At 36.7% G+C, this 22,838-nt stretch overlaps 4 protein-coding genes across 4 annotated transcripts in view; 3 read left to right on the forward strand and 1 right to left on the reverse strand.

Moving 5' to 3' along the window:
• Positions 1 to 22,838, reverse strand: part of pik3ap1 (phosphoinositide-3-kinase adaptor protein 1) — a 64,239-nt gene that overhangs the window by 22,364 nt on the left and 19,037 nt on the right. The window lies entirely within an intron of this gene.
• Positions 852 to 6,368, forward strand: kifbp (kinesin family binding protein). The gene is made up of 7 exons (XM_077237138.1): positions 852 to 1,364; positions 1,501 to 1,599; positions 2,316 to 2,395; positions 2,480 to 2,663; positions 2,871 to 2,964; positions 5,024 to 5,136; positions 5,218 to 6,368. The coding sequence occupies exons 1-7, from the start codon at positions 909 to 911 to the stop codon at positions 6,094 to 6,096; spliced, it is 1,905 nt and encodes a 634-aa protein (XP_077093253.1). The 5' UTR covers positions 852 to 908; the 3' UTR covers positions 6,097 to 6,368.
• Positions 9,150 to 14,041, forward strand: srgn (serglycin). Its single transcript, XM_077237139.1, has 3 exons — positions 9,150 to 9,320; positions 10,445 to 10,583; positions 13,343 to 14,041. The coding sequence occupies exons 1-3, from the start codon at positions 9,254 to 9,256 to the stop codon at positions 13,602 to 13,604; spliced, it is 468 nt and encodes a 155-aa protein (XP_077093254.1). The 5' UTR covers positions 9,150 to 9,253; the 3' UTR covers positions 13,605 to 14,041.
• vps26a (VPS26, retromer complex component A) lies at positions 15,100 to 22,647 on the forward strand. Its single transcript, XM_077237140.1, has 9 exons — positions 15,100 to 15,207; positions 16,276 to 16,425; positions 16,511 to 16,586; positions 16,892 to 17,048; positions 17,227 to 17,391; positions 17,529 to 17,635; positions 17,819 to 17,887; positions 20,978 to 21,120; positions 21,311 to 22,647. The coding sequence occupies exons 1-9, from the start codon at positions 15,205 to 15,207 to the stop codon at positions 21,422 to 21,424; spliced, it is 984 nt and encodes a 327-aa protein (XP_077093255.1). The 5' UTR covers positions 15,100 to 15,204; the 3' UTR covers positions 21,425 to 22,647.

The following is a 22,838-nucleotide window of genomic DNA, read 5'->3' on the forward strand; positions in this document are numbered from 1 at the left end:
TATAACTAAAATTTTCAGGGAAAAGACTGAAAGAGTTGTCGGAAGCTGAGTGATGGTGACGTTGAAGTCATGCGATCATACATTTACGTTCCGCTTTTAACTTCTGCCGACTGTATTGAAGCTTCAAAATGCATAAAAGTTGTATTCATTTGTAAAGATTATCACGATGAACAAAATGTGTAAGAATCGTAAGCTTTTGTTTGTCACATACAGTACGCCTAGCTTATTTTCTCCAATAATGCAAAAGCCAATGGAAAAATCTAATTGTTTTTTTTTTTGGTCAAAATATGAAAATTTAATTAATCAAAATTTTTAATTAATAAAATTAATCTAAAATATAAATCGTTAGTCACCATCTAATCAAAACGCATAAGGTATTGACATGTGGAAGCGCAGAGGATAAAGCAAAACAAAACACCAGTCACGAATTGGAAGTCTAAGTCAAGACGAGAATTTTTAAAGAGAAATGTTCGAAGGATTTCCTTTTAAAAGAAGAGGAGCTTTTTGCCCTGCCCTATTTGTTTGAACTGTGAGAGGCGTCTAGTCTACTCTCACCTAAGCGTACACTATTCCTACATCGGGTCAGAGTTCACTCTTCCGCCGGAATTTGACTTGCATAGGCCGTTACTGTCCAGAAGAAAGTTATTATACATTTATAAATATGGTTATTTTTCTTTAAAAAACGCATGCTTCTGTTTGGCTGAAAGAAAAAAGTAATATAGGTATACCTAGGATGGCTTGAGCGTGAGTAAATTAAGGAATACTTTTCTTTTTTGAGTGAAATAACCCTTTTTAAAAAAAGAATTGTTCACTTATGATTTCATGGTGACGACTACTAGAACCAGTGCGTTGTATCAGCTTCATCGCTGACCTCTACTGGTGAACACTTGTCATAGCTCGGGGGAAACATGGCTGACAACCAAAGCGCTGAGTGGAGGGCGGTGTGCGAGAAATTTCGCCTGGCCCATGAACTCTCCGAAATAGAGTCGAAAAAAGACCCTGAGAATAACCCTTTCCGATCAAAATACAAAGCTAGAGATCTGTTGAAGGAAATCCACTGTTCTTTGAAAAAAAATCAAATCGAGGAGGAGGGCGAGTTTGACAATGGAGCGGATAACGTTAGTGAGTCCAGTCAGACGGTGGATGCTGGAGAACCGGGGAATGGTTATGGGAAAGCGTATGCCGGAGACTCTCCAGCCGGTCTGCGAGTAGCGAGGCTCGCGGTGGTGCAGTACCATCTCGGCGTAAACCACATAGAGACTGAGGAGCTCTCAGCTGGAGAGGAGCATCTGATGACCTGCATGAAACTCATTGACAAGTGCACAACAACACGAGAGAACGTCTCGCTGTTTATACAGGCCCGGGTAAATATACACTGCGTATCCGAGTATTTCCTTCTATAAGTTTCATATAGTTGACTAAATGTGCAGTGTAGCTTACTCTTTGACTTCTGCGCAATGGTGTATTCTGATGCGTAACGTTATTATGTTTTTTTGACAGAATCAGCTCGGCATTTTGTGGGCGGGAAGAGATGAGATTGAAAAGGCTCAAGGATTTCTGGAGATTGCTGAATCAATGTATTTGCTCTACATGAAAGAGGTGTGTGTGGTACCGTACGGATTTGGCTGGCAAAAACAACTCTCTTTGGGCATAATGTGCGAGTTCCGGGTGACGTCATTGTGACGTGTCCTTTTTGCATGGTCTGATAGTTTGCTTTTTAATTAAAAAACACGTGAGTTTTGTCCTAAAGGACATGATGTGTACTACTCAACCGTGTAGTGTTTGAATTTTATAACATTATTTTTTTCATCTAATATCAGAGTCTGATGGTCCCTCCCCCTCCATAAACGTAAAAAAGGGGGCAACAACATTACACTATTCTTTTCTTTTTTTTTCCGTTTAATTAATGCATATTTCAGTTTTTGGAATTTTCAGTATGAACACTACTCACACTATATTACAAAATGGCATGGTATAGAGTCACTCCCATGCCTGTAGCTTATTACAAGTAATCCTGAAGACATTTTCTGCTTATTACAGTACTTTTACAGTACTTTTTTTGAGTGTTGATTATTATATCTAAAAATAAACCGCAACTCAATTTGATAATTTGGGCTCTGTTGGTAACTGTAACTTTTAATATTATAGTAATGTGTAATTAAGGGCTCCTCATATAGTTTACAGCATTTGCAAAGATTTTTTAAATTATAATAGAATCTATTTAAACTCTGTCTCTCTTTCTTGAAGTCTCGACAAACTACTAATAAAACACGATGATGTTTTGGGCTGACATTTGTTCCCTTTATGCATATTAGGATGGTCAGCCACCACTGGATCTTCAAGACTTTTTTGTGCCAGAGGGAGAAGAATTATCCCAACAAGAGAAGACAAGAAGGTAATATCCCTACCCCGCTTTATAAAATATTATTGTGGTTCCAGAAATGTTTTAGCTCCACTCTATCCCCTTATGTGCCAACAGGTTTGAAATGGCTTATACGCACACACTGTATTACTTGGCTCAAGTGTACAAGAATCTGCAGCAGTATGAGAGAGCTGGACAGTACTGTCACAGTACACTACAGAGGCAGCTGGAGTACAAGCATTTTGTGCCGCTCGAGTGGGCCATTAATGCAGCCACGCTGTCACAGTACTATATCACCAAGGTAAAGTAACCATTGCAGTGATTAACAAGTACAAGATAGAGTGTGTAGTCCATTGAGTTTATGATCAAGCTCAGAGGATTTCTTTCATTGTTTGTCCTTCAACCATAAGTTATTTTCACTTTTTTTGGTGCATTATCTTGACTGTGGTTAAGGCCAGAGGAATTCACTGTATATATGTGGTATGTCTCTCTTGTCTCTTTATTACAGACACGGTACATGGAGGCTCGTCACTGTTTGGCTGCGGCTAGTGTCATTGCTACCCTTGCTGGAGAAATCCCCTCAGAGGCAGCTGCCAAAGAAAGTGGGTTTCTGCATGGTGTTTGACTGTTCAATCTTGTATATTGTTGGATATTGTGTATTTCTCTGCATTTCCATTTAGGGATGCACTAAAATTTCGGCCGCCGAAAATTATCATGTGAAAATGGCATTTTCGGGGTTTTGGCCGAAAGAGACAAACAGCTGAAAATATAAGCTGCCCCCCCCTTCAGTGTTCAGCGCTCAGTGTTCGCACTCTCTCGCTCTAGCCGTTATCACTGCACAGTGTGACGCTCCGCTCAATATTGCGCTCTATGCACATGCGGAGCTCAGTTGCTCACACCCCATGCGAACGCTCCACTCAAATCATAGGAGAAAAAAAAAACCAAATAGCACTCCGACAAGAAATTTCTATGTGGTAGTATAATTGTTTCTGTTTGCAATAGCCTTGCTGTGCTAAAAATTACGCTACTGATCCGCTCCCCACTAAACTGATCTCACATGCCCTGATAAATAGCTTTTTACGATTATACATTATTTGGATAATTGGTCAAAAATAAATTCTGTTACATAGAACTGAAGAAAGAATAATACATTGATATTTAATATTAATATATTTCCTGTTCAATTTTACAGTGTGGTTATTTTATTTTATTGGCTTATTGAATTCCATTCAAAAGTCTAATATTAATACACTTATACAAAAAAGCTCTTTTAAAATAATAAATAAATAATTTTTAAAAAGCTTTTTCAGCCAAGTGCATCTTGAATTTTCGGTTTTGTCTTCGGCCCAGAATTTCAATTTGCCAATCATAATACAACCGAAACAATGGTATTTATCACAATCTGTCTGTTAATGTAACATTCATGCTTGTCAGTTGTTTTACATTGCATGAGATCCGGAGGTTGTACAAACCTACACACTGTGATATTTAGCAAGAGAGTCTTTGAGCAACTACACAGAAACTCTAACTTAAAGTTAACTCTTAATTTTGTTCAGAGACAAAAAAGGTTATATCTACTAAACATCTTTGAAAGTTGAAGATGTATAAAAGTGTTAAAAATGCTGCATTTGAAGCATGAGACTAATGGTGTGCACAAACACTGAGCCAATGAATTATGTAAACTACCATTCAATAGTTTGGGGTCAGTACTTTTTTTTTTTTTAAGAAAAAAAAAATTTAGTAAAGATGGATTCAATTAATTAAATGTGACAAATTTGTTACAAAATATTTATATTTGATAAATTCTGTTCTTTTCAACTTTCTATCCTTTAGACAATCCCGAAAAAAAAAGTTTCATGGTTTGGGTTTCCTCTAAGCGGCACAACTGTTTTCAACATTGATGGTTATAAGAAATGTTTCCAACATTGATGGTTATAAGAAATGTTTCTTGAGCAACAAATCAGCATATCAGAATGAGACCATGAAGACTGGAGTAATGATGCTGAAAATTCAGCTTTGCCATCACAGGAATAAATTACATTTTAAAATATATTAAATTTTAAATTGTAATAGTATTTCACAATACTACTGTTTTTACTGTATTTTTGATCAAATAAATGCACCCTAGGTGAGCATAAGAAACGACTCCAAATAAAGTATTTTTCTGCTGTAATTATTTCTTACAACACTTTAGTTCTGTCATGACAACTCTCGGAGTGTTTGGTATGGTAATGGGTATGACAATGTTGATTTGTTTGGTCTTGGCGAGTACAGGCTACTGCCAATGCATACACGACACACTGCTGTGAGCAGTAAGACATGCTGCTACTGTACAATATAGCGTACATGAATAACCTGTAGCAAATCTATACAGGTGGAGCTGGGGAAGATGAAGGGTTTCTGAAAGAATGCTGCACTGCTAAGGCAATGCTACCCAAGTATTTGAAGGTTGAGCTGCAAGCTCATTGGCTACTGATAGGAACTAATCAGCTGTGCCCTATAGAAAAAGAAGTGATTGCAAGCAATTGAGTTAAGGACCTATCAACCTGCTCCATCTAGAGTTTCATGACAGAACTTTGAATTTTATTTAAAATGTTTACACATTGGTCTGAATTAAAGTATATGATAATTTACAATAAATTATTATTAATTTTCCCAAAGGTGAGGCTGAATTTGAAAAACGTGAAGAGCTGCTGCAGAAGCGAGCCGAAATTGCTAGATGTTGGATCAAATATTGCCTTAATCTGCTGCAAGATGCGAAAAAACTTCTTGAGGTAGCCATCCTTTTTCTTTTTACATTTCAAGAGCTTATGTACACAAATTGACTTATCTGAGAAATTTCCATTGCTGCACAGGATAATGTCGGCGAACTAGACTCAGATCGCCAGGAAGAACTGAAAAGAGCACGTCGGAATGAAGAGGAAGAGAAAGAGAAGGGAAGAAAGAGTGCCATCCTTTTTGGTTCAAGCGATACTTTCGACTCTATTTGCAGCCTGGAAGAGAAAGTAAGCAGCATGCTTCCGCTGGACTTTGAAGAAGCACGTGGCATCTTCCTGGTGGGTCAAGGCTACGTAGCTCAAGCCAAAGAGTATTTTGAAATGGATGGTCACGTGACAGATCACATTGAGATCTTGCAGGACCATAGCGCTCTCTTCAAGGTCCTGGCCTTCTTTGAAGAGGACCTGGAACGGCGCTGTAAGATGCACAAACGTCGCGTCGACATGCTGGAGCCAATCTGCAAGGATTTGAATGCTCAGTACTATTTGTTAATCTGCCGGCAGCTGCAGTTTGAACTTGCAGAAACCTATTATGAGATGATGGACCTGAAGCTAGCTGTGGCCGACAAGCAGGATCAGCCAGACGTGCACACCATAAAGAAGTTTAACCTCTTGTGTTCCTCCTCTACTAAGTATTATCAGATGTTCCTCGACTCCGTCCGCTCACCAGAGGGAAAGTTTCCTCAAAAGCTCGAGGATGACCTGCTGAGGCCGGTGTTGGTGGCCAAATTCCGTGTCGCCAGATTACAGTCCAAGCTTATTTCCAGTAACCCGGCTTCTCAACTGGAGAATCTCAGCCTCTCGCTGGAGTCGTACAAGTTCGTAGTGCAATACTGCGAGGAGAATCCAGAAGCCAAGAATGCAGTTGAAACCGAGCTAGAGCTGAGTGTGGAGATGGCCTCCCTGCTTCCTCTGAAGATCAACAGAATCAAATCCACAATGGCCTCCTCCAACTAACACGCTGTTGAAAACACGCTATTCGTGGCACCTCGCATAAATATAAACAACTGACTACTACACACTACTTCTTGTTCCATGCCACACATAAATGTATCTAATGAGCCTTCACAGGACCGCCTTTGCAAACGTTGATGTGAACTGATGTAACTGCATGATTTACAGACATTAATTTATTTTCAAAGTACTACGTAAAATTTTATTTCATTCTGTGAATTTTTTTTTTTTTTTTAAATATTGTGATTGGTATGTTTAGCAAGCCCAATATGAAAGATATAACTGTACTAATATTAAAGCATTTTATGCCAATAAACAAGCCAAAAAAAGTTCTTTAGTTTGTCTTATTCTGTCACAAAAATACACAAAAATTGGCTTAGTTCAGTTGAAGCCAAGGTTGTGCAATTTATATCTGGCAAATTATCTAGCTGAATGCAAAGAGGAAAGTACCTGAAAGTACAGGGCCATTTAACATTTAATTGAGTTTGTGCAGCAAAATTAGGATGGTGAGAATTTCTTTGCAGTCAAGTTAGATGTACATCTAATTCGTTCATTTTTTTTTAATCAAGGATGTGGTTCTTGTTTGGGGATAATCATACTGTGAAAGAGTCAGTTGTGTAATTAACGGTTGTTTTCAACAGAAAGTTGAACTTGTTGAATATGTAACCAACGGTTGACCCGCAAAGTATAACCCAAACTTATTGCATTTCCTTCTCAAAATATTTCAGTTTTCAGTCAAATATTTCCCTTTTTTTGTATTCTATTTATTTTATATTCAAAACAAATAACCAATATCAAATAAATACCCAAATAGTTGGTGCACATATATAACTGACTATGGGTGTGTGCCAAGTTTTACTCTGAGATGCAATTTGATACCAACAGTTAAAGTGTAGCTACTCGGATTTTTAAAAAAAAAGTTTATTGAAGTTATTTTCTGTTTTTTTAATTGGATATCCAATGTTTTGGTGTCTATAATAATAATTTAGTTAGTGATCAATTAAAAGAAAAGTTTGATTTGAGTTAAATCAAAGAAACTTGCTAGCTTGCTATGTCAATCAAGAAGAAGAAATACACGAAATGGTGTCATAGTTTCATCTTGAGTAACTATAAAGAAGAGCAAATGCCAAGAGTGCAGGTTTTTCCCAAAGGCAATAAGATGTAACCATCATCATTACATGTTTTAGTCAAGTCTCTGCGAGGAGAAAATATTGCACAATCCGCAAAAAGCACTACCAAGCCAAAATTATACACTCTTGTGCTTGAGGTATTGCATCTGATCATTATACTTGAAATATGAGTAAATGTCCTGTGACTTGTGTGTTTGGGACAGTCTCTCCGTCATCTTCAGTCTGAGAGACAAACAAACTTCAGACCCTGAACTTAGTCAAGTATTTTACTGACACCAAACAATGTAATCCATCTTAGTGCCGTTTAAAATTTGGAGGTTGTTGTGAAACACTTTCATCTATAACTGCATCTCTGATGTTTTACATGGTACTTTCTATATTTTCTGAATCCGATGTCAAGTAACTTCCATATATTAGATGGAACATTATTAATTAGTTAGTCGTCAAGCCTTGAATTACTAATCAGTGTTCTTAAAATAATCATCCTTAAGAATGTACCAAAAAACAAACATCTAAAAATCTAACAAACTTCCCAGTATTCAGCACTTAGAATATTCTTTGTAATAATACCAAATTTCCCACACTTTCCTTTTGCTTATGCATGCAATGGAAAACTCCTCTCTGTCTTGCCATATTGTATGCTAAAAGGAGAAACCCTTGTCATTTCCTGCATGAGCAAAACCGCTTCCTGCAAGCTATGACAGCTTTGTATCAACATGTTGACACATTCAGGCTGAGCACAAAACTGCTCCACATACAGTCTTTTCACTGTATCACATTATTGTACTAAGATGTACGTATTTATAATAACATATCCATCCCCCTTTTTATCAAAAAGGGAATTTGTTTTTGTTAGATAGCAGTTTAAATTGGTTCATTTGTCACCATGTGGATAGCAATACACATTATTAAAAATATATTACAATAGAATGATATCATCCAAAAACATGTATGTCTCCATCAAGTAACTCTTTACTTTTTCATCTGTCTTTTTTAATGTTGTCATTGTGTTTTATTTGTGGCTATTGTATCATTTAACATTCATGTTATTTTAATGAATCTATTGGAAATGACTTCACCAACCCATTCCCAGAAAAGTTAGGTCTTAGTTGGAAATATTATGGGTGATGGTGCAGAATTTAACCTTAACCTTGTTAATAATATTCTGTGAGTTAATATTGCTCAAAATCCACTCCCAGACATGTTGCAACAACAACAAAAATGTATATATATAAATATATAAAGCCTATATATTTTAATTACAGAAACTGACAGTGTCCATGATATGAGACAGTGACTTCCAGGATGTTAGATGATTTCTAGATTAAGTCTAGGCCTGACACTTAACTATCAGAATAGTGATTTATAATGGAGCACAGTTATGTAGCCTGGATTTCACTTGAAATAATTTATTTATTTACATAGGAAGTAAGGTTTTTTTTACAAATAGTAAGTGTGACAGCAGTTTTATTCAAGTGTTTTTTCCCTACTTCAGCTGATGTCCCACTTGCTGAACACAAATATAGATAGGCTACTGTATGTTTAGCTATTGTTAAATGAACATCCCCTGACAGCAGTTCAGTTATAAAACTTAAAAAACAAAATGTAATTGTCTAGTGGCCCACTAGCCTATTTTTGTCACCCACTGGAGTTTACCAATAGACTACCATGTATGATGGACACATAACAAGTTCTAAAACATTTTTCTTTCGGCTGTAAATCAAAAACAGTGAGTTTATTGTTGTTCTCTCATTGGAACTGACGTTTTCATATTTTTGTTTAGTTTTAATCTGACTTGTTTTGACATTCCTATTGTGTATATTTAAAACGACGGTTGGATACGGTTTGTAGATTAGTAATAGTTAAAATTGAGAAACCTTGCCAAAGCGAGTTGTGGGCTGATTTAAGGAAACAATGACGCAGACAGGGGCAGGGTCTTTTACATAGCATATTGAACTGGGAGAAGTTTTTGTCTGAAGTTCATTTGAAGACATTTTCTTTCGCATCTTCTGTTTTGCAGGAACAATAGGATGAGGTTTTACCACAAAATAACTTTGGCACTGGCAATAATATGCCTTTTTGGGGACAGTGGACAAGGTAAGTTGATCATTTAAGCATTCTAAGATCAGGTCTTAAAGTAGCCTAACGTTAGATGATAGTAAACTCATCACGGAAGGTGTTTCTGGGTTAGCCTACAAACTGCGTATCTTCATGAAAAGTTCGCAAGATATTGTTATGAAAAATAAAATATAAAAAAAGAGTCACTTCTCAGCCACGATTGTCAAATCATCCATGGTTATACTGAAAAATAAACCCATCTCTTACACAATTAGGGGTTACTTGTTTTACTGCTATTCCTGCGTAGGGTTTTACATTAGGAAATGTGTCAATTTAATTTAATTTAATTTAATTTAATTTAATTAATTCACTAGCCTATAAGTAAGTTAACGTTAGAGTTTTCACGCTAATACTGAATTTGTCCATATAACGTTACCATTAAATAGTAGGCTAGCCTAATTATAAAATATTTTATATAGGCCTGCTACTAATAATGAATTTACTTAGTCTTCGATTCCGAATCGAGTTTAACGGTTCTATCAATTAATCTTTTAGTAGTTTTATTAAGAAATGTTTGGAAAAACAATCCTGTTGCTTACAATGAACTCAGCAACCCGTTGCCGATGGTCGCAATCTATGATTTTGATTCACTGAAAAGAACCGGCTCATTAGAATTATGCGTTCGGAGAACTGACTACATTGTAACGCGAAGCTTGGTTTTGATTCACTAAAAAGAACCGGCACATTAGAATCATTCGTTCAGCAAACTGGCTGCATTGTAACGCGCGGCTTGATTTTGATTCACTAAAAAGAGTAGGAAATAGTTTTATTTTGTGAAATTGTGCCATATTGTGCAATAGGCTGTTTTTCAGGGGGATTTATTTATTATACACAATAAAAACACATAATAAACAAATACATAGGCTAATAATAATAAAATAGGTAGGCTACATAAATTAATACATAAAAAATAAAATAAGCTTCTTAAAACACATATAGTAAACACATAATAAATAAATAAATACAATTTGTGTTCACAAATTAATGACAAAATACATAAATAAAACACACTGGTCAGTTCATTATTACAATATCATGCCCGAGGAGTTTGTGAATGTCTGACAAGCCCCTCATCTGCCATTCTGTATTATCCCTGAACACAGGAGCCCCCGCCAGAGGCAGGCATATGTGGGTGAAATGCAACCCGGATGAAAAGAACGCAAACTGTATCACACAGAAGGGTCCTTGGGTGCCCCTGTTAGGGCTAAGAACTCGACTTCCACCTTCTGATGCCAAACTCATGTAAGTTGCCTGTTTATTCTGTTCGCTTACTTTGACATGTTTATTTAAGTCTAGATTAATGAAAACTAAAGGGTTTAGGAAATGTATTGTATTGCAACATTATGCATTTCACTACTGCAAACTGTAGAAATTTGATTAGATTTAGTTTGTTTAGTTTGCAGAAAATCTATCACCCACTATCCCTCCTGTCATACCTGAATCCCAGATATTTTCTTGGAAAAATGATGTATAGCATTTTCACAACCAATATTCATGATCATGAATGGGACCGCTGGAGTCATCTTACTGCTTAATCATTCATCAATAATTTCAATACTATCTGCAGTGGAAGCTAAAGTGTTATGAGAGGCATTTTGCAACCTACAGGAAGTACTGACTGCTGGTTAAGAAATGAAAGAAATCAATAAGTTTTACTGAATTTTGTTTCTTGGAAACATTTTCACCAAAATATGCTGATGTTGTTCAACGTCAGGGGCATTTCCAGAGTGGCTTATATTGCTTGAATGTGACGCTTCACCACATGATTCAAATCTATGTTATCGTTTACCTGGCAGTGCTAGGAAAGTAGTAGACTGTGTCTTTTCACTGAAATATATATATTCATAAGGATGAGATATTTTCTGTAAGGTTTTGTCACTGTCAAATACACCTTTTAGTGCTCTTTATGCTAGAACTACAATTTTTGTGTTATATAACTGGAAAAGGCACTTGCTAAAGTGTGTCAAATGTTTTTGTGTGTTCTGATTTTGCTAGTTACACAATATGAGAATATGGTCTAATTGAAATCAATGTTACATCAGTGTTTTTTATTTAATTATTTAGATCAAATTTGTTCCTAAATTGTATCTTTTTCTACTCAGCATTTCTCATGCTGAATCACTTCCTTCCACGAGTCAATCATTCTGATGTCACGGAAGCTGTATCTCCTCACAATTTTTCACAATCTTCACCTGAAAACATGATATCTTACAGATCAACGAGATAAATAGAATGTTGAAAAAGTAAAATAATGTTCCTGTTATTCACTCACTGTTTGGTTGAATTGTAAGTTCACAATATCTTCGTTACACATACTTAGAAACACAATGTCCACATATAAATGTTTCACATATAAAAAGACGACAAAAAATAAATTTTGAGACATTTTGAAAGTCACCATGAAATAAAAATGGGCAAATCTTTTTTTTTTTACTTTTTTTTTTACATTTTATCTGAGCACATTATAGTTTCTAAAACATTCATATGCCCACATAATCTGTAATCAAAATTAAGTCACTGCCTACATTCGGTTCAAAAAGCCATTTCACATGAATGTATGTCACAATCTGGAAGGCAATTCTATTGCAACTTCTGTTTTATGTTGACCAAGTCTAGTGTGGAGGTGAGCGGGATGATTAAAGAGGCTAGAATATGCCCTGCCCTTTTACAAAGTCATGATTTTGTTTTTGGGGTCTAGTAGAATTTTTTGTATGCTATAATGTTCAAAACACATTATTTTTCCACATATTTCACTTTGTTGCAGCACCTCCAGTGTTGCCAGATGTACGATAATTATCGTATTTGTACGATAATTTTGACCTCTGTACTATGTATGATCAATAATGAAAACAATCCCATAATGTACGATATTTCAGAGTTTTCAGTCGTTCGTCCAAACACACATCCTACCGCTTCTGTCTCTGACCCAGAATCATTTCGCAGGCTCACGTGCCTGCACGCAAGCACGGATACATACACACACACATGGGGTAGCCCGGACCGCACGTCAACACTACCCTGATGCCCACCAATGTGCTCTGATTGTTGTGATTGGTCAACTGCTTCAAGTGTGTTTCAGAAATGTCCCACCCTTTACTGTAACCGCAGCTTTCAACATACTCCTGAGGCAACTCAATCAGCCACCCTTCCCCCTTTTGCATATTTCAAGGAAATTATTTGAATGAGGAAAATGTGAAAGATGTTCCTGGAGGAAAACTTAAATGAATGACAGCTAGTGGTTGAAATAGGTACTGCAGTCCAAATTCAAAATATCGCAGATTGTTGTTTTACCCACCCCCACCTCCTGACTCAACACTTGGGTTTACAGTTTGAGGACACGCAACAGGAACGAGCACAATTGACAATGAAAGCCGAGGAGTGCTACACACTGTAAGATGATGAGTTGATTTATCCGGATTTTAATATGCTCTCGTTCATAGAGATTTTTAGATGGATACCGAGGATTTTTGGGTTGGGTAGAATCTGCAATTTCTGACCCAGTTTGTTTGCTGGCTGCAATACACTGTGTTTCCTGCCAACTGGCATCCCAGGGTGTTGAAATACTATTGGGTGAACTGGCAGTGGGCGAGATCACACAGACCAAAACAAAAACAGACATTACAACAAGGAACACACATTTCAAAGTAAATACTGGCTGTAGAAGTGTTTTTCAGAGAACCGAGTATGTGAACACTGCATGTTTTCATACCTGCAAACATTTTATGGTATTTTTATGCTTTAGTAGAGTGAAAATGTTACATATAGCACCTTTAAGACTACAAGCGAAGCATTTCAGGGAGTTCAGAAACAGGGCCTACTTATATAGAGAATAACTCTTTTGAGTAGATGTTTTTCATTGCTCAAACTGCAACATTATTCACTGAAAGCTGAAAATGTAAAAAAAAAATCTGTAATGAACTTAATTTCTCAACAAAATGGCAGGAAGGGCTGAGAGGATGTTGGAGCGCTCTTGAATGACTTTGAGCTTTTGTATTCAACAGTGTCCCAGTAGAGGAAGCCACTCCTGAGATCGAGGAGCAGTCAGGAGAGGGTTCAGGTAACTCAGACACCTTGGCCCCTTTTCTCAACATGGATCAGCAGTGGATGGGAGATGGTCCAGAGCAGGAAGTCAACACGAATGAAGTGGAAGCATCGACTTGGATGGAGTCCAGTGGAGACATTGATTACACCGATTATGTCTCACCTCAGAAAATAGATTGGCTTTCTTCACAGGATTTGAAAGAGGACAACATTATTGCGTAGAGCGCTGCATAACATCTCATGTGCTTTTTTTTTTTTTTTTTTTTACAATGTGAAACATACGGGATGCTGCTTTTTTGGTCACATATGTAATTAATATATATTCATAAACTGTGCCATGCTCTGCAAAAGTTAATTATATTCAGTTTTGCATTGTAAGGAACTATTTCATTTGCTCTTCATTTTTGAAACTTATAATTTTATTTACTCTTAATGGCCATAGTGTGACCCATGATCTGACTTAACTATTAAAACAATAATTTGGAATGGAAAAATTATTAAATGCAACAGAGACAATTTAAGTAAAGTGTTTGGATATCAAGGAGTATATTTTGTAAACATTTAAATGTTTTATTAAATGTCTTTTTTTGCCACTATTTTATAATATTTAGAATTTCAAAAAACAACTTGAATAAAAAATTATACAAAAAACAACTTAACTATATGAAGCATCTGTGTCTTATTTTGAACTCTTCAAACCAGCAAAAGGAGTAATTCAACAAATTCTCTAGATATGAGATGAGGTCAGCCATTTAGGCTTCCTGTTTTACCAGAAGTCTATTATCACACTTGGGCTGACTATAGTATGTTTCCGGACTCACTTCTCATGACCTGTTTCGCAGTGTCAAGTGCACAGATATACAGTTAATTCTGTATTTAGAGTAACATTGAAAAGACGGAGACAAAGAAAAATGAGACGATGCTAAAGGTGCAAATGTGCAAATACAAAAGTGCGGTTAAGATGACACACACACACACAAACACACACACACACACACACACACACACACACACACACACACACACACACACACACACACACACACACACACACACACACACACACACACACACACACACACACACACACACACTCCTTTCAGAAACATTACACCCACATTTGTTCCTGTTACACCTCCACAGTTCAGCACATTGAAATGTTCAACACTAAATAATAGTTTTTCAAGGGCATTAATGACGCCAAAATGGGTACGTTTTGTTTTTTCTTGTAAAAAAGCATTTACACCCATAGATTTAGCAGCAAATCTGATTGAGGATGTGTATGTGAGATTTTCAATTTGAGTCAAGGCTTGACTTAAAAAGGGGTCATCGGATGCACATTTTCCACAAGTTGGTATGATTCTTTAGGGTGTTCATGTAAAGTTTGTAACATTGTAAGATCGTTTTTTTTGCTTTATTTTATATAAAGTTTGCCATGTCAAAAGATAGTTTATAACCCTGATTTTGGGGATTTAAAAAAAGCAATTCTAGCTTTTTAATATTCTAACAATACATTTCTTAACTAAATGTACAACGTAAGTTAAATGTAATAATAATAATCATCATAATAATAATAGGCCTATAGGAAAAATACTCAACTTTGTTTTTAAAATCTAAGTTTAAAATCTGATCAACATAACAGTGAAATTTAGTTTTTAAAAAAAATTAGTTAAAACTTTTATTTTGAAATTCGATAGCCGTGTTCTCTTAATGTTTCAGCGCTCATTCGCTTTCTATTCCTGTCAGTCCTAGTCCCTTCAGCTCCGAGAAACAGGGATCCAGCGGAAGTTGTACTGAGGAGGACTAAAGCTACGGAGCTGAAATGGTGAGCGTTCAATCAGACTGCATTTAATGGGTGATATTCTTGAACTCACGGAACACTTGCCTCATTCCCTCTGGATTAAAAGCCCCCAATCCCGGCAAACATGTTTGCAGTTTATCCAGCCTTAAGTAGGCCATGGAAGTCGTGAAGAATTGGGTGGGGAGGCTGGTCATTATCAATAAGCGATTAAACATTGATAAAACACAACAAATGTATTCCTGTGTCCTTACAAGTTGGTTCTCATGGAGAATCTGTACGTGTTGGGCTTGCGTATGCAAATCCTACAGGACCTTTAAAAACAGCTGTGAAGCTGAAGGTTGTATTCAAATTAGATACGTTACCGAGTTTATTCTGGTTTCCACTAAAATTAAGATGGTCGTAAGGTTTACATTTTACACTCGTTGTTAAAAGTTTCTGCAGTCCTTCCCGTATCCGTAGGGATATTGAGCAATGCAATGCACATGATAGTTAAATGTTTCGCACTGCGTCAGCATTTCCTTGCATTGGGAGTGATGTTTTAAACGACAAACATTTTTGAATGTGGAAAACAGATTAACTTGGAATGCCGCTTTAGGTGTAATTCTTTAAGATTAAAGTATGATGTCGTCTTCACCCATTTGATAAAGTAGTAGCACCATCAATTATATCAAATTGTTCATGTGAGGGATGATAATTTGACTGTTTCTTATCATACTATTGCTGATAAGCTGGTTTCTTCCTTACACTTCGGACAAATTAGGTACAAATGCCTGCAATTCATTTATTTATTTTTTGCAAACTGCAAAAATTGAGACATGTCAAAAGACAGTTTAAAACATTGGTTTAGGAATTAAGTTTTAGCATTTTATTTTTATAACATTAAACAAAGTATGTGAAATGTATTAAAATTGACATGAAATTAAAATGCAAGAATTGTTAATTGACTCCCCATCTTTTTAATTATTATTATTTATTTTTTATAATTTGTTTAACATGGCTGAATGTCACAATACAGAAGAATAGATCTGAAACTAGCTGGATAATGGTGAATTGGAAAAAAATAAATAAAACAATATTATGTAATACTTTCAGAGTTTCCTTGGAGGTCTTTTTGGTCCTGTGTGTGAAATCGATGTCATTCTGAACGATGCTGAAAGCAGGAAAACAGCAGAGCTGAAGACAGAGGAGGGGAAATTGGAGAAGCATTATATGTTTTATGATGGAGAATCGGTTTCAGGAAAGGTGAGTGAGTAAACATCACCGGTTATTTCTTCAAATCTCTGGATTTGAAAGGCAATTGACGCATGTTGTCTTCTGTCACCCCAAGGTAAATATCAATGTGAAACAAACAAGCAAAAGGCTTGAACATCTGGGAATCCGCATTGAGTTTGTTGGACAAATCGGTAAGTTAACACAATTCATTCAGTTATTCTCTTTCAAGGCATTCATGAGTAAACTGGCTTCAGTATTGCTGTTCTAGTATGCTGAGAGCTTAGGAGAGCATGTGGTTGTCACATGGAAAGCTAGACTGCTATACACATTTTCTGTAAGGGAGGTGATCCGTTATGGTGCCCTAGTTCTTAATTTTTAAGTATTATTAGTGATTCTGATGGTCTCAATGATCACAAGATTGCTGCTTGCAATGTAAAAAAAAAAAAAAGTCTATCCACTACATAAGAGCGTGTCATTTCTTTTCCACCTCATGCAGAGCTCTTCAGTGATAAAAGCAGTACTCATGAGTTTGTAAACCTTGTGAAGGAGCTCGCTCTGCCTGGGGAGTTGACACAGAACCGCAGCTATGACTTTGAGTTCATGCAAGTGGAAAAACCATACGAGTCCTATGTCGGAGCGAATGTGCGACTGAGGTTAGTAAACGCTTTGTGGAGTTGTTTTTTTTGTAGCATCGAGACAAAGCCAAACACTGAGATGTTAAAAATGCCAATACTTGTCATATGACTGCTGCTTTAAGACACGTTATTCTTTTCAAATTGCCCTGACAATCAATTTCAACTTTCACGTCATGTGCTTTTCATGTCTATGCAGGTATTTCCTTAAAGTTACAATTGTAAGGAGGCTGTCTGATTTGGTAAAGGAGTATGACCTCATTGTCCATCAGCTGGCCACCTACCCTGACGTTAACAACTCTATCAAAATGGAAGTGGGCATTGAAGACTGCCTGCATATAGAGTTTGAATACAATAAGTCCAAGTAAGTGCACTTAAATTGGCCACTAATTCAATCCTAGTTTCTAAGCTGCTGATTAATTCAAAGTATGTATCGATTCAGTGGCTTAAACATGTTTGTCAGTCGAACTGATTTTGAGCTTACAGAAGTCTTGTCTTCAGGTATCACCTCAAAGACGTAATTGTCGGTAAAATCTACTTCTTACTTGTACGAATTAAAATCCAACACATGGAGCTTCAGTTGATCAAGAAAGAAATGACGGGAATTGGTAAGATCTCTTTGTTAGATTTTATACTCTTGTATGATTCATGAATAATTGTTTTGAAAGGATATAATGTGTAAGTCACAAAAACCAAAGTTATTAATCTTTAAAGAACATTTTACCATAGTCCAGCTTGATTTGCATTTTATTTATTTATTATGAAGTGCATCATGTGACATGTCTCTCTAGGGCCGAGCACAACAACTGAGACAGAGACTGTGGCCAAATATGAGATTATGGATGGAGCACCAGTCAAGGGTGAGCAGCTACTCCACATAATTTTCTGTATATATTTGTTATGATATGAGTGTAGATGAGTCTTAAAAAAGAAAAAAAGAATACTACTGAAGACAAAAGTGTACTTATGTCAGGTAGAACATAAAAAATGGGCCTCAATCATGAAACACAAGCAGAACAAATTTCTGTTAACCATTCATTCAAACTTTCATGCATTGCAACTAAAAAAATGACACGCACAAAAAACCCAGAAATTACTAAAACACCCACGCAATCTCATTCCTAAATGACAACGATTTGGCTGTGTCTATTAGAACCGACAAAAATCACTCACACCGGAACATACAAATCTGGGTCGGCGCTGCCGCTGAGCCAGAGAGAGCAGTTGTCATATACAAGTGTGAAACAGCTTTTCAACCTCATATCATTATTTCTTAGTTACAAATATTCTTATCACAGAAGTACTGGGATAAAAGTTTATAGTTTGGATAGAAACATTGATTTCTATGGATGCGATATTAGAGCAAATCACCTTTTGAAAGTAGCATGGATGGCGCTTCAAATAAGGATAGCATTTCAGTGCTACAGTTTACTTTGATTTATAATTGATTTGTATAGACTTCACTACTTCACACTATAAAGCCCCTCCTTCTGAATAGCACAAAGTGCTCTTTTGTGTTGTGATTGGTCAACTGCTTAAGCCCAAAGTGTTTCTGAGAAAGTTGATTTGATGTGCTATAAGCATTTAGAGTAGTTAATATTGTGGTGCTGGTCGCATTGAACATATTATGATATCGCCAGTTTCATTTAGGGCTGCAGCTATCGATTCTTTTTGTAATCGATTAATCTAGCACTTAATCGATCGATTACTCGAGTAATCAGATAAAAAAAATTTGTGTGTGTTTTTGAACAACCAAAACAAATTATGCATAACAAAAATTATGTGACTGTAAAATGATCAAGCATTTGGCTTTTTATTTCTCAACAGAGGTATTTATTTCCAAGTCCAAAAGTTTGGCTCCAAAAGTTAAATGCCAAGTTGGCATTGCCAACAATTATATAACAACATACAGTTTAGTGAACTTACTGTAACATGTATGAATACAAGCTTAATATGAATATAAACATAGTTTTTTTGTCTTCTTAATACACAACATTACAAAAAAGGATTGCACCTTCTGCAAATTTAGTTTAGTTAACCTAAGAACAAAAAACGTGTGTGTGTGTGTGTGTGTGTGTGTGTGTGTGTGTGTGTGTGTGTGTGTGTGTGTGTGTGTGTGTGTGTGTGTGTGTGTGTGTGTGTGTGTGTGTGAAGGGGTTCTTTTTTTAGGCTATACTCTCTTGCATTTGAATGTGATAGTTACGTTTACTACTTAAAATGTCATCAAAGCAAAAAATCATATTTAATCAAACCGCATCACGACATCGCAACAAATACAGTATGGGATTAAAATCAGCGAACATCAATAGGCTTAATAAGGCCCGTTTACACCAAGCACGATAACTATAAAGATAACGATAAAGATATAATTCTAAAAATCGTTCTTCATATTAAAGAATAACAGAGTAAACAAGTCAAACCCCCTTTTCAAGGATACGTTAAAAAAAGATTGATATATGGAAAGCAATCGGTCGTATCCTGGGAATAAATGGTGAGAAGTATTAACGATGAGATACTATGCAGTAACAAAATTACCTCAGGTAGGCTATCCAGCGCTAGTTTTGACAACATTGCTGAAGTTGCAGTGAAAAAGGCGTTGTATTCATAAAGGTGTTGACTAGTCGGTGTTTTTATCCCATCATTGACTTCGTCAGCTAAATTCACTGTTAGATTAGATCGATTACACTAGACTTGCTAGATTCACTGTTTAGATGCGCTCGGAACATAGCATGCTGGCTGAGGAAATCTGCTGGCAAAGACGTGTAAAGGCTATAAGAACAGCAAAAACATATTCAATGACATGTTGTAAACAACAATTATAATAAAATTCGGATTCTCCCAACTCCTCTCGTCTTTTAAGGATATCGTGTACCAAAAAGTGCCTGTTTTTCTTTTGATATTTTTTTGTAACGTAAAGCAGCAGCAGGTCATCCATTTTCGCTACTTTGAAACCGCAGCGCGGGCGCGCGCGTGCTTAGAATAAAAAGACCGTTATCGGTCGTTGGTGTGGACGCATATATAGTTATCTTTATCGTTATCTTTAGTTATCGTGCTTGGTGTGAACGGGCGCTCACGTTTCAGCGATGCTTGGTGAAACAGCATGGAATGGATGTCTCCTGTTCAGATGCTGAATCATGGAAGGTGTGCTGTTGTGGTAACTTATGCCAGCTTTATTTTGCAGTAGAGACACTGCACCTTGTTGTCTTCTTTATTAAGTGTGTAATGATCCCACACTTGAGACAATTTCTGCCGTTTATTTACATATTTATTCTCCGCCATCGCGCCAACTAAATTCAAAATATATGCTTCCTGAACAGGTCTGTGTGAATAAACGGTCCGTGTGCAACAATCAAATCCCTGCGCCGCGCGTATAGTGCGCGTCATAGGAATTTAACGAGGCTTCGAGGCAGAGTTTTTGCCTCGAGGAATTTTTGTAATCGAGTAAGGCCCTGTCCACACGGACACGGGTATTTTTATAACCGTGACTTTTTTTACGCGGTTCGGCCGTTCGTCCACACAAAAACGCACTGAAACCGAACATTTTTGAAAACCCCTGCCAGGGTGAGGATTTTCAGAAACGCCGGTTACAGTGTTGTCGTGTAGACAGTGAAACCGGGGTTTTTGCCTTGCGGCGTCAGAGTGTGCGCCGTTATCAGCTGTGTTTGACATCAGATTTGCGCTTCTGATTGGCCAACGTGGCTTTAGGGTTAAGGTTTATATCGCCGCCTGCTGGCGTGGCATGCTCTTGACCGCGCTTGATTGTGTGTTTTTACGTTTTCATGTAGACGGAGACCGAGCATGTGTGGACGGGATTTTTTTTTAAAACGCTGTAGGAAAAACTCCGGTTATAAAAATACCCGTGTCCGTGTGGACATGGCCTAACTCGAGGAATCGTTTCAGCCCTAGTTTCATTATTCCTAAACTGAACTGAACTGACAATATATTTCCAGGTGAATCCATTCCTATTCGCCTTTTCCTGGCTGGTTATGACCTTACACCCACAATGAGAGATGTAAACAAGAAGTTCTCTGTGAGGTACTTTTTGAACTTGGTGCTTGTAGATGAAGAAGATAGGAGATACTTCAAACAGCAGGTACAGTGTGTATGAAAATGCAGTTGTAATAAAATATACAGTTATAAATAATGATGTTCCTTTTTGAATGTCCCAAGTAACAATGCTTGTTATATAACATTTTTACTCTCAGTGTCTCATTTGTCATGCAAGATAGAATAATAAAGTAAACAAGCAGTATGACTTGATTATTTGTCCCTTTTTTTTGTAGGAAATAGTTTTGTGGAGGAAAGCACCAGAGAAAATGCGGAAACGGAACTTCCATCAGCGCTACGAGTCACCCGAGCCTCGGCCGAGTCTCTCTGCTGAGCAGCCGGAAATGTGAGCGGGGTTCGGAGAGCAACCAGCCAGGGACACACGTGCCTCTCAGTGACCTGTCGCAGGAGAGGAGAACAAATTCCACTGAACATACATGCAGATTGCTGTTCACATGGTCACCCCTCACAGCTTATGGTGATGAACTGTGCCTGAATTGGTTCTGCCCTCCCTGTTGTCCACAGCAAGCAATCTGTTATTACACAAGGACACTTTTTAGAAAGCACTGGAAACGGTCATTTAAGTCATATAGCACATCTTTAAGGTTGCACGCATCCCTAGATGAAGAAATGTTTTTAAAAGTGCACTCACTGGTATCCTTTATGTTCCAAGTAATAGAGCAGAAACCCATTTTAAAGAGCTTCATCATGCATGCTAGCTGGTGAATTGGAGTTCATTGTAACTGTTAATAAAGGCTATGGGGTCATTTTAAAAAAAGGTCAAGAAATGGAATGGCACCCAGGCCACACTGTATTTGCAATCCACTTAAACATTTCTATTTAACTTATTTAGCATCTTCTCTTTTTTGTTTGTTTGTTTCTTAAATATTCCTTGAAATAAAAGTATATGTCTATATATAAAATATTTAAAGAGGCTATGGACTAGAAGCTTTATAAAACTAGGGCAGTTTGTGTAATTATATTGGGCACATGTATTCAACTTGTTTGCCCCGTTTTGAACACACTGGCTTAGTAGTAAAATAGGGCCACTTGAACTTCCTAATGAGCTTTCTGAGATGATTCATCAGCAGCATCGCTATACACTGCTAAATATCATCTCTGCAACAAACTTACATTTCATATCGTCTAAATTGTTAGACACCTTAGAGAAATGATGGGATTGTTTTGTTGTATAATTTGCATGTCATCCTGCTTTAAGGCTTTCTAACAAAAGGATGTTATCAATATTTCACAGTCGCAAATGTACTCGTTCTTATTTTATGTGGATTGTGGAGTAAATGTGTTTATTTGGACTTTTTTGATTTCACTCTAAACATTACATTTATTCTTTTTTCCCTACTGCTTTGATTTTAAAACACACTACATTACAAAATGTCTGGAAATGATTGTGTACAAAACTATTAAGCCCAATGGTAAAGACATAATGATGAGTGTTTGGAGAACTGATGAATTAGTTGTGCTACGGTCATTTGTACATCATGAAAATTGTACATATCCCGCCATAGTTTGTTTATCTGCCATTGTCCAATAAAAATGCCAGTTTATACTTACAGCTACATTTATTTATTTTTTAAAAAATAAGGTCTTTACAGAAATACCCCAATAAACCAGGGCTGGCTCATCTCTAAGGGATAATGTAAAGTTACATCCAGCTGGTGGTTCTCTTAAAACATTAACATTTAACATTTTTATTCATTAACATTTATTATATTTTTACTTATGTCATTAAAATATGTTGTTATT

The sequence above is a fragment of the Siphateles boraxobius genome, unplaced genomic scaffold, assembly GCF_051911475.1.
Source record: "Siphateles boraxobius isolate OS27281-9 unplaced genomic scaffold, OSU_SipBor_1 20, whole genome shotgun sequence".
Taxonomy (NCBI): Eukaryota; Metazoa; Chordata; class Actinopteri; order Cypriniformes; family Leuciscidae; genus Siphateles; species Siphateles boraxobius.

What these genes read in the sequence shown, in the direction of transcription:
- kifbp (XM_077237138.1), top strand. Translation starts at nt 909, where the DNA reads ATGGCTGACAACCAAAGCGCTGAGTGGAGGGCGGTGTGCGAGAAATTT. An exon ending in ATTTGCTCTACATGAAAGAG is followed by an intron (nt 1,600 to 2,315) that starts GTGTGTGTGGTA and finishes TATGCATATTAG; the next exon opens with GATGGTCAGCCACCACTGGA. An exon ending in ATGCGAAAAAACTTCTTGAG is followed by an intron (nt 5,137 to 5,217) that starts GTAGCCATCCTT and finishes ATTGCTGCACAG; the next exon opens with GATAATGTCGGCGAACTAGA.
- srgn (XM_077237139.1), top strand. Translation starts at nt 9,254, where the DNA reads ATGAGGTTTTACCACAAAATAACTTTGGCACTGGCAATAATATGCCTT. An exon ending in TTTTGGGGACAGTGGACAAG is followed by an intron (nt 9,321 to 10,444) that starts GTAAGTTGATCA and finishes CCCTGAACACAG; the next exon opens with GAGCCCCCGCCAGAGGCAGG. An exon ending in CCTTCTGATGCCAAACTCAT is followed by an intron (nt 10,584 to 13,342) that starts GTAAGTTGCCTG and finishes TGTATTCAACAG; the next exon opens with TGTCCCAGTAGAGGAAGCCA.
- vps26a (XM_077237140.1), top strand. An exon ending in GAAAGAAATGACGGGAATTG is followed by an intron (nt 17,636 to 17,818) that starts GTAAGATCTCTT and finishes ATGTCTCTCTAG; the next exon opens with GGCCGAGCACAACAACTGAG. An exon ending in GGATGGAGCACCAGTCAAGG is followed by an intron (nt 17,888 to 20,977) that starts GTGAGCAGCTAC and finishes ATATATTTCCAG; the next exon opens with GTGAATCCATTCCTATTCGC.